Genomic DNA, 16,535 nt, shown 5'->3' with positions numbered 1-16,535 from the left:
TGCAGGCATGGGAGAAGATAAAGATCTGGCATGTTGGACCAAAAGGTTCCCCACTCTTGCACAAAATTAACTATTCTCATAAGGTGAATTGGAGACCCGTTGGAAGCAGAGCATGAAGTTCCAGGGAGGGATAGGATCTTTCTTTTTCTGCAGCCAACCCATGCATAGATTGTAAGCATCCTGGCAGAGGATCCTTGCTGATTCCTTTAATTGCCCAGTCATTCCAAGGATGCAGGTAGCGCTGTGGTCTAAACCACTGAGCCTCTTGGGCTTGCCGATCAGAAGGTTGCCGGTTCGAATTCCCGCAATGGGGTGAGCTCCCGCCGCTCTGTCTCAGCTCCTGCCAACCTAGCAGTTTGAAAGCACGCCCGTGCAAATAGATAAATAGGTACCGCTGCAGCAGGAAGGTAAACGGTGTTTCCGTGCGCTCTGCTTTCCATCATGGTGTTCCGTTGCGCCAGAAGCGGTTTAGTCATGCTGGCCACATGATCTGGAAGCTGTCTGCGGACAAACACCAACTCCTTCGGCCTGAAAGCGAGATGAGCGCCGCAACCCCATAGTCGCGTTTGACTGGACTTAACCGTCCAGGGGTCCTTTACCTTTTACCTTACCATTCCAATATGATCTTAGAAAAAAGGGGAAGATAGAAAACAAAACTTTTCTTCTTTGTTCATCCTTGTTCACTGCTTTAAGGGTGGGGGCAGAGGCATCCTTTCTTATGCCTCCTTTAATGCCATTGTTCGAATTAGTAATTAAGTCCACAAATCCTTACATGCAGTGACAGGCAACAGGCATATGGCAGCATACAAGACCTCTACATGCTAAAATATGAACCAGATTATTTATGCTGGGTTTTGAAAGCTTTGAAATGGGAATGAAGTAAAAACAAATTTGAGGAACATTGTCCTAAATTGTTGGATGTTACTTTTGAAATAACTACAATTGTTTCTCTCATTCTCTCTCTGTTTGTTTGTTTTTTGTTTTGTTTTGTTCCCTTCCCAGGAATCTGCTGCTTTTAACGCTGTAAATGCCTTGCAGTCAGTTTATGGGATAAGATACCGATATGGCCCTGCCTCCAGCACTTTGTGTAAGTTTCTCCAGTGTGCTAGTTCATTGGTTTTCTATTTGTACTGTGTTAGTGTTGTTGGCTGTGTTGTAAAGATGCAAGCAAACCATTTCAAAGAGAACTTTGTTCAGTATGCTATGAGAAGCAAGAGACGGCTGCATGAAATTTACAATATATTTTTACACACCACCCTAATCTCTTTGAGTGGTGCGAGATTTCTGGGGTTCCAGACACTTATCTACAGTTTCTGTTTCCTTTTGGGGAATAAGGCACAGCAGAGACTGTGGTGTTTTTATCATATATGGTTTTATTTACATGCCATATATATATATACACACACACACATACATATACATATACATATACATATACATATACATATACATATACATACTTACACAACCTGCACCTAGATGGAGGGATTGCAGGACATTCACATCCTATGAGGCTTCCCTCTTAAGGGCAGCTTTGGATTCAAAGTCTCTTGGTCCCAACCTGTCACCTCCAACTCACATGGAATTCTGCCCCTCCTTCCCCTTCTTGCTGCCAGCTGGCTTCAAGGACCTCCCCACAACCTAAAACCCAAAGCTGAAACCCTAAACTTGGGCGTTGTCTGTTACCATTGGCCTTTGCCTCTGCTGTTCACTCAGAGCTGGCAGTATTTACATTGCCAATCGTTCTTAATAGCCCAATATTTTGCTCTCTTTGTTTCTTGCTAATGACCCTCCCAAGGACTTCCTGAGCATGGAAAAGTGGTTTGAACTGTCCTTTTGACACTACAGGATTCAGAAGTCTGGCATCTTCCCTTAATACCCCAAGCATCAACTTATTCCTAACATTTACTAAATCTAAGAATTTAGGGAGATCTTGCCCCCACAAACTCATAACAGTATTTAGATGCCAGCCTGACACATGTCTTGTGCACAAGCAAAAACTCTTCCATGCATGTCCAGTGGAGGGAGCAATGTGCCCTTTATGTGACAGACTCTTGTACCCCATGGGATGCCCACAGGACCTTGGATGGACTTTTTAGTAAGAATGGAGATTGTCTCTGGAAAGGAAAGCTGAAGAGCTCTCATGAGTGAGCAGAACTATGCATGCAATGCTTTGGGTCCCATCCAATGACTGAAGTGAGATTTAAGAAGCCTAACCATGTGACCCAGATCTTCTTGATGTACTAAAATAATTGTAGCAATGGAGTCTTAGGCTGGCAAAAAAAAACCCCAACAACCACCACTCTGCCTCTTGGAGACCATATAGAAGGATCTTTAGAGGGCACTGAGAAACAACTGACATAATAAATGATGTTTGTGATTATTCAAATGGAGCTTTCAGTCCAGCTCAGTTTATGGCCAACTAGTCAGAAGTTAACAGTTGATGGTGCAAGTTGAATTCCCATTCATCTAAAGGGACATTCAGCCCATTCAGTGCTGTCTGAATGAGGACCACAGTGTGGATGGGCATCCAGACACGTATCTGAATGTGGGTCGGTTACAGAAAAAAGAATGCTTCCTTGCACGGATCTCTTTTGCTGATCAGGGCATATGTATTTTGAGCTTACAAGGATGTCTGGGTTGTCTCTTATCACATATTTGTAGAGAATATTGATGTACTGAGAATCCACTCAGACTCTGGGTTATGTTCTTTTTGAATTCTGGGTTTAGATCACAATCATTTTGAAGACAATAAAAAACCAAAGTAAAATATCTTCAACAGGGAAATATTTTACAGAATATTAAAAATTCATCTTCTTCCCAGCGGAGTTTGGGATGTTTAAAGTCTGAATTTTCAATAACTGTCAGAGCCTGAATGGAAGTCTCCAGACAACTATGATAGACAAAAGAAATCCAGCAGCTTTATATAGCAAAGGAATATATGCTTCACTCGTTTAGTTTGTTCTGATCTGAAACGTTGGAAGAACGAATGCAGAGAGAAATAAATGCTTTTCTTCACTCTACTGAAAATTTAGTGGTATAAAATGAAAAGTGGTATGAACATAGCCCAAGGACTAGGGCACCTGTGGCCCTTCAGATGCCACTGGGCTACAATTCCCTGACTGTTGGCTTGGGGTTGGTGAGAATTAAAAGTGTAACAATATCCGTAAGGCCATAGGTTGCCACCGGTTTCCTAGACAAAGTATTAACAGGACACTTCATTCCCTAAGGCAACCAACACCACAATCCTATAAACATCTACCCATAAGTAACTCCCACTGAGTTCAGGGGGCTTACTGCCAGGTAAGTGGCTATAGGAATGCAGCCTTTTCTGTTTTTTCATACCAACTGGACGTTTGGTTAAGCATCCCCCGCCTTGCCCCAACTTCTAACAACATACTTCCTCATGCTGTTTTCAGCCACACAGCAACTGCCATGTCATGTCAGGTTTTTAAGTTTTAAAAAATAGATTTTAAAAAGATATTGTTATAGTTAATGAAGACTATAGTGGGAGTGCTCAGCTTGTAGTTAGCCGCAGATTGCGGCATTCAACCCTTGTTTAATTCAGTACTTCGGTGTGGGAAAGCACAACAAATAAGAACTGCACTTCACTCATTCGGCACCAGTGGAAATGTGGGAGGTAGCGTGTTCTTTTTTCTTCTAGCCCACAGCAAGCTGAGTGCAGCTCGCGACAGGGATTAATGTTCTTCTTGAGAAATGTTATGATTAAGGCTGGAGTTCTGTACATATTTACCTGGGAGCAGGAAGTGGGGGATTTGATACAGTTGACGCTTAAAGATGATCTTGCCTGATTCACACTTTTCAAAACACTATGCAAACCATATCCATTCTTCACAGTTTGTTGCTGTTGTTATTGTTGTTCTAATAATATTTACATCCCTCCTTTTGCTCAAAACTGGGACTCGATGTGGAACACAAAAATTAGAACAAATACAGATAAAACACACATTGCTGAAAACATATAAAAGGCTATTGAAATTTGCAGTTATCCAAATTTGCAGGGCAGTTCTCCAGCCAAGTAATGTGTACAAACATGCATATACTAAAGTTTGCATATAAATGCATATATTAGTGAAAATAGCATGCTGGAATGCATATGGGGAAACTGCATTGCAAATATGTGTATAGAGCGCAAAACTGAATATAAAATGTGTATAGTGAGGGAAATTCACAGGAAAAATGCTGATCAATTTCCATGAAATGGAGATGTGGAGAACTGGAGCTAAGGCTAGAAAGATGAGAAACTGAAAGTGACATGTTTATCCATTCCTAGCTGGCAGTAAGTTTCATCAAACTCAGTAGGATTTAAATCTGACTAGACATGCATAGGATTGCATTGTTAGTAAATTGTAGGGAAGTTTTTCTTCCTAGCCTTTCCTTTCCTTGAGCCTGATCTTAGAAAATAAACTTCCATGTATCGTCTTACACACAAGGCAAGTTGAAACCTTTGTGAAAGGAGAAAGTAGAGAATGTTATCGATGCTATTTTGTTTTCCATTGTGTAATACGTAGATCTTCTTTAGAGTTAAAATTAATTACATCAACCCTGGTCCTCTGAGTCATTGCAGCAGTGGAGAAGTGGTCAGGTTGATTTGGTTACTAAGTCTTAAACTTGCCAGCACTGTCAAATGGGCCACTGTCTCAGGTCACTGCAAGCTGATAGAACCAGGTCTGCCAGCACAAAATTGCCTTGGTAGTCAGCAGTTTGAACTCAATTACAAAGCAGAAATAGTGCAGCAAGGTGAAGGACTCCCTCTTGCCCCACCTGCAATATAGGTATTTTCACTGTACTACATACATCTACAGAATCAGGGGAAAGAGAGCTGATGAAACTGTTTTTGGATCAAATTTTAGTCCAACTTGCAAAGCTTCTTTCTCTTCGGCATCTCTGGATTTGAGGACATTAAGCGCCTTTGGAGTTGCTTAGAAAAACAATTTAAAATATAAACTTGTGGAACTAGCATGTTCTTTCATACACATCACTTAAAATTGCTTTCCCCCCCTTCCTCTTCCTTTTTCCAGATGTGAGTTCTGGCAGTTCTATGGATTGGGCATACAAAAATGGCATCCCATATGCGTTTGCATTTGAGCTGCGTGATACAGGTCATTTTGGATTTCTACTGCCGGAGACCCTAATTAAACCAACGTGCACAGAGACCATGCTGGCTGTTAAAAATATAACCATGCATCTGCTGAAAAAATGTCACTAGGGTTTGCAGCAAAGGGCCAAAACTGTATTTCTTTTTAACTGTTATTGAAAATGTTTATTACTTAGACAATGTCAAGTCAATGGAGCCTAGAATCTGTCCTGCTGGTGGAGCTAATAAAAGTGGGGGGGAATGACATTCACACTGCATGTAGGTTGAAGAGTGTGGTACATATTCAGGGCTATGTGTATAATGGAATCATACCACTCAAGTGTAGACATTGGTTTTGAGCTGGAAAGAATATGGGTTGGCAAGGCTGAAGAAATTCAAAGAGCTGGGGATGAGACTATAGCAGAGACGGGGAACCTGTAGCCTTTAAATGTGGGACTCTAACTCCTGTCAGCCACAGCTAGCATGACCAGAGGTCAGGGATGATGGGAGTTGGAGTCCAGTGTGATTTTCTTTGGACAGTGTATGAAAAATAAATGTAAGCCCTGTCAAGGAGGGGGTTGTTTTCCCAAGTCCTCCCTCCAAGCTACTAATCAATCACACACAGGCACTGAACGGGTTCCAGGTTTTATTGACTTCTTCTCTTCCACCAACTACAGAGCATCAAACAGCAAGTTTAAAACATGGCATGTCCCCCCCCCCCCCAGCAGGTTAATTCAAAGATTTACAGGGGCTGGGGAATGCTGGCAACCAGCCAGCCCCATCACATGCTCCCACTTTGGGGACTAATTGTTACCACCTTCCTGAGGGGTCCCACCCAGCAGTACTTGCTCACAGGATCACTACTTCATGACAAGACCTGGCCCTCTGTTATTAGCATAAATAATTATTGTGGTGCTTACCATAGCAATTAACACATCGTCTCTGAGTTGGCAAGAATGGACTGTACAAGGAGTGTGCAACCTTTGTTTGTCAAAAACTGTATTTCCTCAATGGTAGTTCGTTGGGGGTCATATACCAGAAGTGTAAGCAGAATAACATGGATGGGACAACTAATTTTCTCTTTCTGCCACTCCTTTCCCTCCCAACTACCCACCTTTTTTTTCTCACCCTCTTTTTTCTCCCCCTTTTTCTCTTTCAGTCACCACTCCCCCCTCCCCCCCATATTTTTCTGCTTCTTGAAATTTGGCTGAGGGCCACAGGTTGCCCACACTTAGCCTGGAGAATAAAATATGTGAGCCTTATTGCTTAGGGGGTTGTGGAACAGTGATCCAGTCCAGCTGTAGTCTGGAATTTTTGCTGATGGACATCATTATTGCTGATGGACAACATCCATATTTGGATATGCAGTAAGATGTGCTTTCCAGTCTAGAAAATGATGGAGCTTCCACATGAGAAACTCCTTCATTGGATTGGGGTGAAAATGTGCAACTGTACTGGCCTTTGCTCCCTTGATACTTCTTTTAACATCAGTTGTAAATGGAAATTTTATATATTTTGCTTTTAATAACACCGGAGCTTGTTAAATAAAGCACATTTTTAACTAAAATGGCCTGATATTACTGCTGCCGTGATTCTGAAAGAGAAGTGATGGTCACCCATGCTGTTCTGTAACATATATTCCCGATTCTTTTGGCTTGCAAAATTAAATTGCAAACTGCAAAAATACATCACCTTTATCCTCATTAATTTAGCTACCATGTAGTCACTGATAGCCCTTTTCTCCGTTAATTTTTATAATCATATTTTAGCCATTCAAGTTGGCAACCATCACTACTTGGACTTAGCCCTCTTATTTTGCCAAGTGAGGAATCCTGATCAAACAATTGACATATAATTTTATGTTAAAATATCCTCTCCAAGGTGCATTCGGAAGAAATAACTTCCTAATAGATTGGTGGTTCTTCATCAGTTATCATTTGCAGCAGTTTCCCTAGGAGTGTTCACATACCTTTTAAACAAGATACTTAAAAATGAACAGACTTATATGAGCAAACCCTCAAAAAAATGGATAGTTTTCTCTCTCTGATATTGGCTGACCGTTTTTAGCATTTCAATGGGCAGAAGAAAGAAATGTGTGCCCTGACACCTTTTATTTTTCATCGGTTACTAACCAGCTAAAATGGAAAACTTCGACTCTAATTTATGGAGAGTTGCAGGCTAACCAAACCACTGCGCGCACACAAAAATGACTTCTGAGTGGAGTCACTGCAACAGCACCTTTTTATTCAAAAGGCAGATGAGTGTTAGGACCAGAAGGCCTTTTCCTCATTCTTCTTGACTGACAGAAATTGAGCAGTCAGGCAGAACCATCCAGCTGTCTTCATGTTGCAGTCCCTTGCAAAGTATCTCCCCTGGGTGAAAAATGCCAGGTCACCTATTGGATGGGTTGCCCCTCCATTAAGACATCAGGGAGTCTACTTATGAATAATACATTAAATCAGCAATTGAAAGAATCCCATTGAGGTACACGGAGGGGCCCTTGCACATTAAAAATGCAACATTAACAATGGTGGGGATAGCTCATGTGTGTTGTAAATTAAAAGAATACAGTATTTATTATTGGCCTTATACTGCATATTTTGCATTAAGGGAGACATGGCTTAAACCATTTTATCCCTGTGGTAGACTGCAACACCTCCTTTTTAAACAGTTACATTTCAATATATGTTCATCTTTTGCTAAGTAGGCTGTATATTGCTTTAAATTATGAATGAATTAGAGCTTATTATGATTCCTAAACTGGAATGCATTTTGTGTTTCAGGCAGGCAGAAGCACCATCAGGTTTAAATGTTAACTACAGATTATTGCGTTTTTGAGATGTGAACAAACATGACTGGAGTTAAGTGTGTGAAGGATAAGTACTCCTTTATCCAGCCTGCTGGTATTGCAAAGCTATTGTGTTCTTATGCCAACAAACTGTTGAAGACATGTCACCAAATGTATTGCTTCTAGCGAGGGGGGAATTCATTGTGAGGAGGTACATACATAACATCTATCTATAAATTGGAAACATACTTTTGAGATTAAAATCAATATACAGTGGAACCTCAGTTTTTGAATGTAATCCGTTCTGGAAGATTGTTCGAAAACCAAGGATCAAAGGGCTGGCTGCAAAGTCAATGGGAAAAATTGAAAAACGTGCCTCAGAAGCCATTCAGCTTCTGAAAATCATTTGAAAACGGATGCACTCACTTCCGGGTTGTTGGCGAATTTTTCAGCTTCCAAGGCGTTCGACAACCGAGATTCCACTGTATAATTACAGATTTGATTATTACTTAATGTGGAACACAATTTCTGAGAATCACCACACCCTGTAAGACTCTTCAACGGCATGTTATTGTTTTAGAAAAGGGTGTTCCAGCACTGTTGAAAATGACAGGTCTAGTTTTAAAAACTGAGAAGTGCTTCTCCTTTCTACAGAATATCATCCACTGTAGGAAGTGACCTACAGTTGTTGGGTGGTTACGTGTTTTCCTCTTCTGGGCCTTCATATGCAACAGTGTGAAGTTCAGCTGCGCTCCTCCATCCCAGCACTCCAGCAGAACTGTTGCAACACCCATTCAATATACACCTGGACCATGCAAAAGAGAAGCAACCACTAGCACAGCACTGTGAACGACAGCAGCTGTGATGGAGACATTGCAGTGCAAAAGCAAGGGGTACAACTGCTGCCAAGAATTGGGACTTTTGCACCTCATCCTGCACCACTGTCTCGCCATAAAGAATCATAGGGCTAGGCCATAGCATGGGGAAGTTTGTAGCCTTGTTCCTTAGAAATATCACTACATGCTGGAGTTGAACCTATCGTCAGAAAGGGTAAAAAAAATATCAAAATCATCACCCATTACTGCATCCCACTTACGTTTCTTTTCACCCCCTCCAAAAAAAAATTAGCTAATGAGGAAATCTGAACACTATACTAAATCTTAACCTTTGGTGGAATTAAAATCCTGGACCTGTTTTAAATATGTGAACTTTCTCACATACCTACACAGGCTCTTTCACTCGGAAACAAGATGTCTTTCTGCACAGTGTGTACTGTATGCTGTTTTATGTAATGGTACAAGTGTAGCACTTAATTGGCAAATCATACAGTTCCTAAAAGCAAGCCGACTGCTCCAAGTGTCTGCATTCTATCCTGGAAAAGCACAGATACATGGCTTGGTTGATGTGATCCCTAATGCTTCCTGATAATGCATGCACACTTTTTTTGAGGTACATGAAAAGCACTCTTTAATCCACTATAATATGCAGCTGCGAGGCTACCCTCAGGAGTAATTTGCCTCCATCATGGCTAGCATGCTGTCTTCACTCTGGGCTCTTCCTTTTCATTGCCAAGTTTAACCCTCAATGTAATCAGCCTCTTTTTCTGCAACAAACCCTGTAATTTCGGCACAGGGGGAAGGGTGGGGAGGAAGGGTTGCAGCACAAAATTGTCCACACTGTCGCCATCATTGTGCCCAGCCTGCAACACGTTCCAATGGCCTGAGGTGTGGGCAAATGCACAGGTACATTGCAGTACATGAAATACCATGCAAAATGCAGCCAAAGAGTTGGCTAGGCTTCATGTGTGTGATGAGGCCTTGTTCTTTGCTGGGAAAAGCAAAATGTCACTTTGGGACATGCGTTATATTTCCAGACATCACAGATGCATTTCTGACGCTGACAGAAGCCCTAAAACGGATGACAATACTATGGTGTTACTAGAATGGTTTGTAGTGATTCTGTATGAGAAAACAACTCATAAAACCAGCGGATTGCGCAGCCAGTGAAGCAAGGCAGCATCTGTTTTCAAGAAGGTCACAATCTCTGGAGAATATTCCAATAACACAGGCAGATATCAAACAGTAGACTATGTGTGACTCTGTCTGGAAGGACACATATGAAGAAAAGTATTTTATTTTTTCAAAGAGATTCAGTATTGAAAGGTCCTGCAGACTGGGATCAGGAGAAGAAAAATGGGTCTCAGTAGCAAGCAAAGTGGACAATTCCTAACTCAAAAAATAGTATCAGTCTCATTATGTTCAGGGTGGGGGAGGCTACTATCAGGTAAATAGATACAGAGTTGAAACCTTACTCTTTAACTCATCGAGACTTTGCTAACTTTTGGTTAAATCTTAATTTATAATCCTTCACTAGATATTTAGCTCTCTGCTTCTATCTAATATTTGGGAGGAAATAGGTAATCAAGCCTATTGTCCCCCTATCGGAAGATCAATGGGTGAAGAGGCTTGAGCTGGTTGCTCCAGCTGTGCCACATGGCTCTCAACAGCTACTGTTACCACTTTTGTAAGTTTAACTGCCTGTGCAACTTTTCTGACTGCTGTATGGAAAAGCACATGAATCAGACCTTTGAAAACTTTGTAAGTAAACCAAATTTTAACTTCCCAAATGTGAAGTTTTTTTCCTATGCTTTAAAAGAGTATTAGGCATATCCATGAAGGATAAATCTATCAATGGCTACTAGCCATAATGGCTATGCTCCCTGGTCGAAGGCAGTATGCTTCTTAATACCAGTTACTGGAAACTACAGGAGGGGAGTTGCTCTTGCACTTAGGTCCTGCTGGCAGGCCTCCTATGAGCTTTTGACCGGAGGTTATGGGATTTATAGTCTAAGGACATCTGGGGAAGGACGAGTTAATGGTTTTAAAGATTAAAAGCAGTATTGTAAACTGCTCCCAGAAACAATCTGGGAGTTAGTGCAGCTGATAAAGTATTGACATAATATGACATAAATACCCAGTCACAGTTGATGATCTTGCAGCTCTCTTTGGGCCTACTGTAGTTTTTGGGGCTGTCTTTAAAGGCAGTCTTACATACACCTCATTGCAAAAACACGGGAAGTTCCTTGCCCATAAATAACTGTGATTGAGTTATCCTCATCCAGGTATGCTTGCAAATCTCTTATGTATTTCTGAAGGACTGCGATGCAACACCAGGCAAAATGTGTGATCATAGTATTTGCATAGCTTTCACACTATTGTCAGGAAAACAAACAGCTCTTCCAAAAATTATTTTTAAATGGTTAGTATTAGATAGATCAGGTGCTTGGATGAGTTATTGCTGTGATCCTGCATTATCTCTTTTTAGACAAGAATTATTGTAGTTTCCATGCAATTTCACCTCCTGTGTTATTCATATTTAAAACATTTCATTCCTTCCATGCAACCTGTTAATAATGGGAAGGTTGAGATACCAGTTATTGCATTTTTTGACAGGAAATAAGTAGCTGGTCTTGCTGGAGGAAAGAATCATGCAGATCCAAATATCCCTTCTTTGCAGTTAAAAGCGGTAATTGCTCCAGTCTCATTGCTTCCCACCTTAATTCACATGACTTTATGACCTCTCCATCTGAGCCTTTCTACCAAGATATTAAAATGCCTTCGGGGATGAACAGCTGAAACCATCCTTGTTATTCATAGTACTATAATCCAAAAAGTAAAAGGGTAAAAAATATTTCCTGTGCTAAATTCTCATTCAGCATTTCATAATTCTTTGTACTTTAGTTCATTAAAATAGCAAAATAATTATTAAAATCAAGTTGAAAATACCTCAAAGAAATGCATAGGAGTCTCGCAAACAGAATTTGCACATAGAAAAATGGGTTGCTAAGCGTGAATATGACTTGCGTTTCCCCCTTTCTTTCACCTTCCAATTTTCATCCTAATCAGTTTCCGCTGTACAAGACATCCATATATTTTATCCTGGCAACATCACGTCAGTTTCAGAAATCTTCAGATGTGCTTTGTGCCGGTAAGTAAAAAATCCAGTATTCCCCACTCCATATCCAAAATTATTTTGCAATCTAATAACTGGATCATTAAACTCAACACACACCATTTAATCTTACTGTGGAGTGTGGGCACAGGCATTTTGGGTTGTATCCAATGTTGTTCCTACTCAGCATAGGCCCATTGAAATTAAAGGAAACAACTAACTTAGGTTCATTAATTTAAATAAGTCTATTCTAGTAAAACTTTGTTGGATACAGTCCTCTGTTTATAAAGAGGTAGGATTTTAAAAGTATGAGGAATAATTTTAAAAGTATGAGGAAGAAAAGTATGGTGAATTCTATTTAGAGAATCCTATAAATCAAGTTTCTCCAACTATGGGTCTTCATATTTTTGTTGGAGTACAACTCCCATCATTCTGAGCCAGCATGTTCAACGTCTTTATAAATGACAAAGGAATTGTGGGGATGCTTATCAACTCTGCAGTTTACACCAAACTGGGGTAGCTAATGCTGCAGAAGATTCAAAATTACCTTAACAGATTGGAGAACAGGGCCCAAACTAACAATGAATTTCAGTAGGGACGAATGTAAACATCTGCATTTAGGCAGGAAGAACTAGATGGCTTTATTTCATCGGGAACTCACCAGAACTCAATTCTGGCACCTCTCATGTGGGAGCCATTGCCATTCTAAGAGAATGAGGGAGGCATTCATGGTAAATTCCGGCACCTCTTTTTCTATAAAAAATAGCACTGGGGATATCTGGCTTACTAGCAGTACATGTGAAAAGGACCTAAGGGTCTTAGTGGACCAGACGCTTACCATGAGTCAACAGTGTGATGCAGCAGCAAAAAATGCTAATGTTATTTTAGGCAGCATCAACTCAAATATTGTGTCCAGATCAAGTGAAGTAATAGTACCACTCTATTCTGCATTGGTCAAACCACACTTGAATACTGTCCAATTCTCAACACCACAATTTAAAGATATTGACAAGCTGGAATGTGTGCAGAGGAGGGCAACCAAGATAATCAAGCCTTATGAGGAACAATGGAAGGAGCTGGGTATGTTTCTCCTGGAAAACAGACTGAGAGGAGACAAGACATCCATCTTCAAATATCTAATGGGTTGTCACAGGGAAGATGGAACAAGCTTGTTTTCTCCTGTTCTAGCGGATTGGACCCGAACCAATGGCTTCAAGTTACAAAAAAATATGGAAAATCTTTCTGACAGTAAGAGCTTTTTGGCATGGAACCGTCTCCTTCAGGTTGTGGACTCTACTTCCTTGGAGGTTTTTAAGTAGAAGTTGCAAGGCCATCTGTCTTGGATGCTTTAGTTGAGATTTCAGCCTTGCAGGGGATTGGACTAGATGACCCTTGGGGTTCCTTCCAACTCTACGATTCTATGATTGTATGAATACCTCTTGGTGATTTCCCTCCCATGTTGCCACAACAGTGGTGACAAATCCTGGGCCTGATATGCCATGCCTGGATCGGGGCCCTGCAACCCCCTCCCCAGTCTATTGCCAAGAATTCCTGCTTATGTATCCATATTAACTCATTCTAGGGCTGTTGCAAATATATTGTAAAGATATATTGTCTCGATGTTTTAATGTGAAATCCACAATTTTCTGCCTCCACTGCAGGCTTCCCACAGGGATCTGGTTGGCCACTGTGGTAACAGGATACAGGACTAGATGGTCCAGCAGATGTACCAGAGCCAAACAAAAAGCTTGCCAACACTGAATATGTAGAAGTGCACACACCACATATAATAGCTCATTGTCAAAACCAGTTGGTAATTGCAGAGTATTTTTTTAAAAAATCAATAGTAGTTTCCTTCCAAATAACCACAGTGACACCTAAACAAGCCCTGCCTAAATTGCTTTAAATGAGAGGGAGATTGGCTAAAAAGGGACCATTGTTGATGCTGCTGCCATTGGAGTCCCTCCACTCCATGGACCAATGTTCTGCCATTAAAGCTGCAGCATTGCTGCTACTTGCCTCCACTATTCACTCACTCCCATACTCCCATTGATGCTAATATGGCTCCTTTAGTAATTGCTGCTGCCCCTGGATAAACATATTGGTGAGGAAGAGTGAGTGAGGTGACTGACTGAAGGCAGAAGTGAGCAGACATACTGCACCTTTCCAACCCATACTGTCAAGCGGGGATTGGTGTCATGTGCTCAGACCATCTTGACCCATGGAGTAACCTGACCGCTAAAATCTGTGCCAGCTGCAGTTTCCAAACAATTTAAAAAGGCAGCCATATATATATAACACATTTCAGTAGGCTAACCTAGAAGTTACTAGGGCATAGGCTACAGAAGTTAGGCTATCCCTGTCCAGATAGCGACACAACTGAAGCTGATGGAAGGCACGTCACACTACTGAAGTCACTTGAGCTTCAAGCAACAGTAATGGATCCAGAAGTATCCCATGCCTGCTACTTCAGAGGGAGTGCAATCCATTCCAGAATAAGCCACCCATTCAGTCTAGGGAACCGCCCATGAAGAACACTTCAGTCTTAACAGTATTAAGCTTCAGCTTTAGCTTCATCCAGTCCATAGCCAAGGCCAGACATCCATAGGCATTGATCCAATGATTTCTTTAGACCTAGTGGGATTATTATTTTTTACAAAACTTTTATTTTAAAGTATAGCAGACCCCCTGAGTCACATCACAAATTGTTTTGGATCCTGGCCATGAATTGTTAACAGGGAAACTGATAGGGCAAAGACAACCGCAGGGGAAAGCAACAGTGCATTTTGCAGAAATAAGGTATTATGCTATCAAGCCAAAAATTACTCCCCCTGCCCCATAAAGGTCTTTTATTTGTGATTGCCTGTCACTTATAGCCTATAATTTCTCCACGTTCATCTAGTGGCCAGGAGCCTTCTAACCACTTCATTTTTCTTAGGCCAAACATTTATGAGAATTGCTATTGGTCCCTGACATTTTAGACTTATAAAATGGTGACAGATATTTTCACAACCCAGGCTTTAAGGAATTAAAAAGCCAGCCATACACACAGGTACACGAGTTGTAGATGGCATCTCAGTATTTCAGAGAATTCATAATTTTAAGTGTTTCAGTCAAATAGAAAAAAGCTGGCAGTTATTGGTACTCCTTATTTTTACTTTGACAAACATTTTCCGTGACTCAGGCCTTAAATTATATTGTATTTATACTATGTAATTTATTAAATATACTAAAAAGCCGTGTCAATCTACTTAATAAAAACAAAATTAATGCATGACTGAAGTTTTTTTTGGCATCGCTACCTATCCAAAAATGTAAATTGCAATTCTCAGACTGCATACACAGTATATTAATTTTATCTTTTGAGCACAACTTGAATAGTCTAGAATTAAGACAAATAGACCAAAAGGATCATTAAATACCTGTAGAGTGGAGCATGGGTATCTTTGCTAGAGGTGATTGTGTGTGGATTAATTTAAACTAGACTTCCAGGGACAATGCGTCAGGTTATTTGAGGAACAGCTTTCTCTATGTACCTGCAGCTACTTTAGCAACTGTGTGGGCCCAGTAAAGAGAGAAATTTCAGAGTGAAATTTTAAAGCACTTTACTTTGGCTGGATAGACTCCCTAATATATTATGACAAAAATGTAAAAAGAGTAGGTGCTTCTCTCCCTCTCCCTCTCTCCCTTTTAAATGTGAGACCTAGAAGCAGATCCACAGAGTGTAGTTCTATCTGAGGATTTCGGCAAAGTATACAAAAACTAGAAAAGTAGGGTAGGAAAACAGGTACAACATAATTTGGTTTAACTTGTATTGCCTCTAATTCTAATTGTATTAATTCACTCTTCAATTTTTGCCCTCAAAAAGGGGGACAGGAAGACCTGCCAGTTATTGAACCTTGACTTTTGGTATTGAAAGCATGTACGCTAGCACACTGCTTGCTGATGTCTTTCACAGCTAAATGAAAATGCTAGAAAACAAGTCTGGAACATGTCACATCCAGGTATGTTTTAAAAATGGTTTTACCACTTTCTTAATGCCATTCCACTACACAAATTGTAGGGTTAGATGATAGGTCTGGTGGTTATCCATGCTTGGTGTAAAGCCATGATTCACAGCATACAAACAGGCTTTCCTAAGGAAGTTCAGTCAGTTGCTAGGGCTATGTAAATTGATTGCTGGCTATCTCTCAGCTTTTTTCTTAGGTGTGGCTTAACTGGACAACATGAAGAAACTTCCATTTGTTCATTCACCCTGACTGCAATCCCAGCCATACTTACTTTGAAATAATGGGCTTTAGTTTCCAGTAATAAATGAGGTGACATGGCTGTGTGAGTCCAGTAAACATATATAAGGTATATTGTGGCATCTTCAAACCCAACATATTGTGGCATAATTATTTATGGAATAGAACCCACCATTAGTTGCATAAAGTGTGTGTGTAATATATGATAAATGTTCTTGTATATAATGTTATATTTGACAAAGAGAACTCTAGTCCACAAAAGTTTGTATCACAGTTTTTAAGGTTCCACTTCTTGGTTTGCCTCCAAAACGTTAAGAGCTCACAGTCAGTGTCATTTCTATGCAATCTTCAAACGACCACAAAAAAAAAAAAAGCACAGTGGCCGGCAAACCCCTTGCGATTTGCCCCATCACCACAGAGCGAGCAGTGAGACATATCTGCCCGAAGGGAG

At 40.6% G+C, this 16,535-nt stretch overlaps 1 protein-coding gene across 4 annotated transcripts in view; it reads left to right on the top strand.

Moving 5' to 3' along the window:
* CPA6 (carboxypeptidase A6) overlaps positions 1–5,307 on the top strand; it is a 62,263-nt gene extending 56,956 nt beyond the window's left edge. For all 4 annotated transcript variants that reach the window (XM_081204862.1, XM_081204861.1, XM_081204863.1 and 1 more), the window contains 2 exons: positions 1,003–1,087; positions 5,043–5,307. In XM_081204862.1, the coding sequence (XP_081060988.1) occupies positions 1,003–1,087; positions 5,043–5,230 (273 nt within the window). In that variant the 3' untranslated portion in view covers positions 5,231–5,307. The remainder of the gene's footprint in view (positions 1–1,002; positions 1,088–5,042) is intronic.
* The last annotated feature ends 11,228 nt before the right edge of the window (positions 5,308–16,535 follow it).

The sequence above is a fragment of the Podarcis bocagei genome (assembly GCF_964188305.1).
Source record: "Podarcis bocagei genome assembly, chromosome: 8".
NCBI classification, from domain to species: domain Eukaryota; kingdom Metazoa; phylum Chordata; class Lepidosauria; order Squamata; family Lacertidae; genus Podarcis; species Podarcis bocagei.
This window is presented reverse-complemented; position numbering and strand designations above follow the sequence as displayed.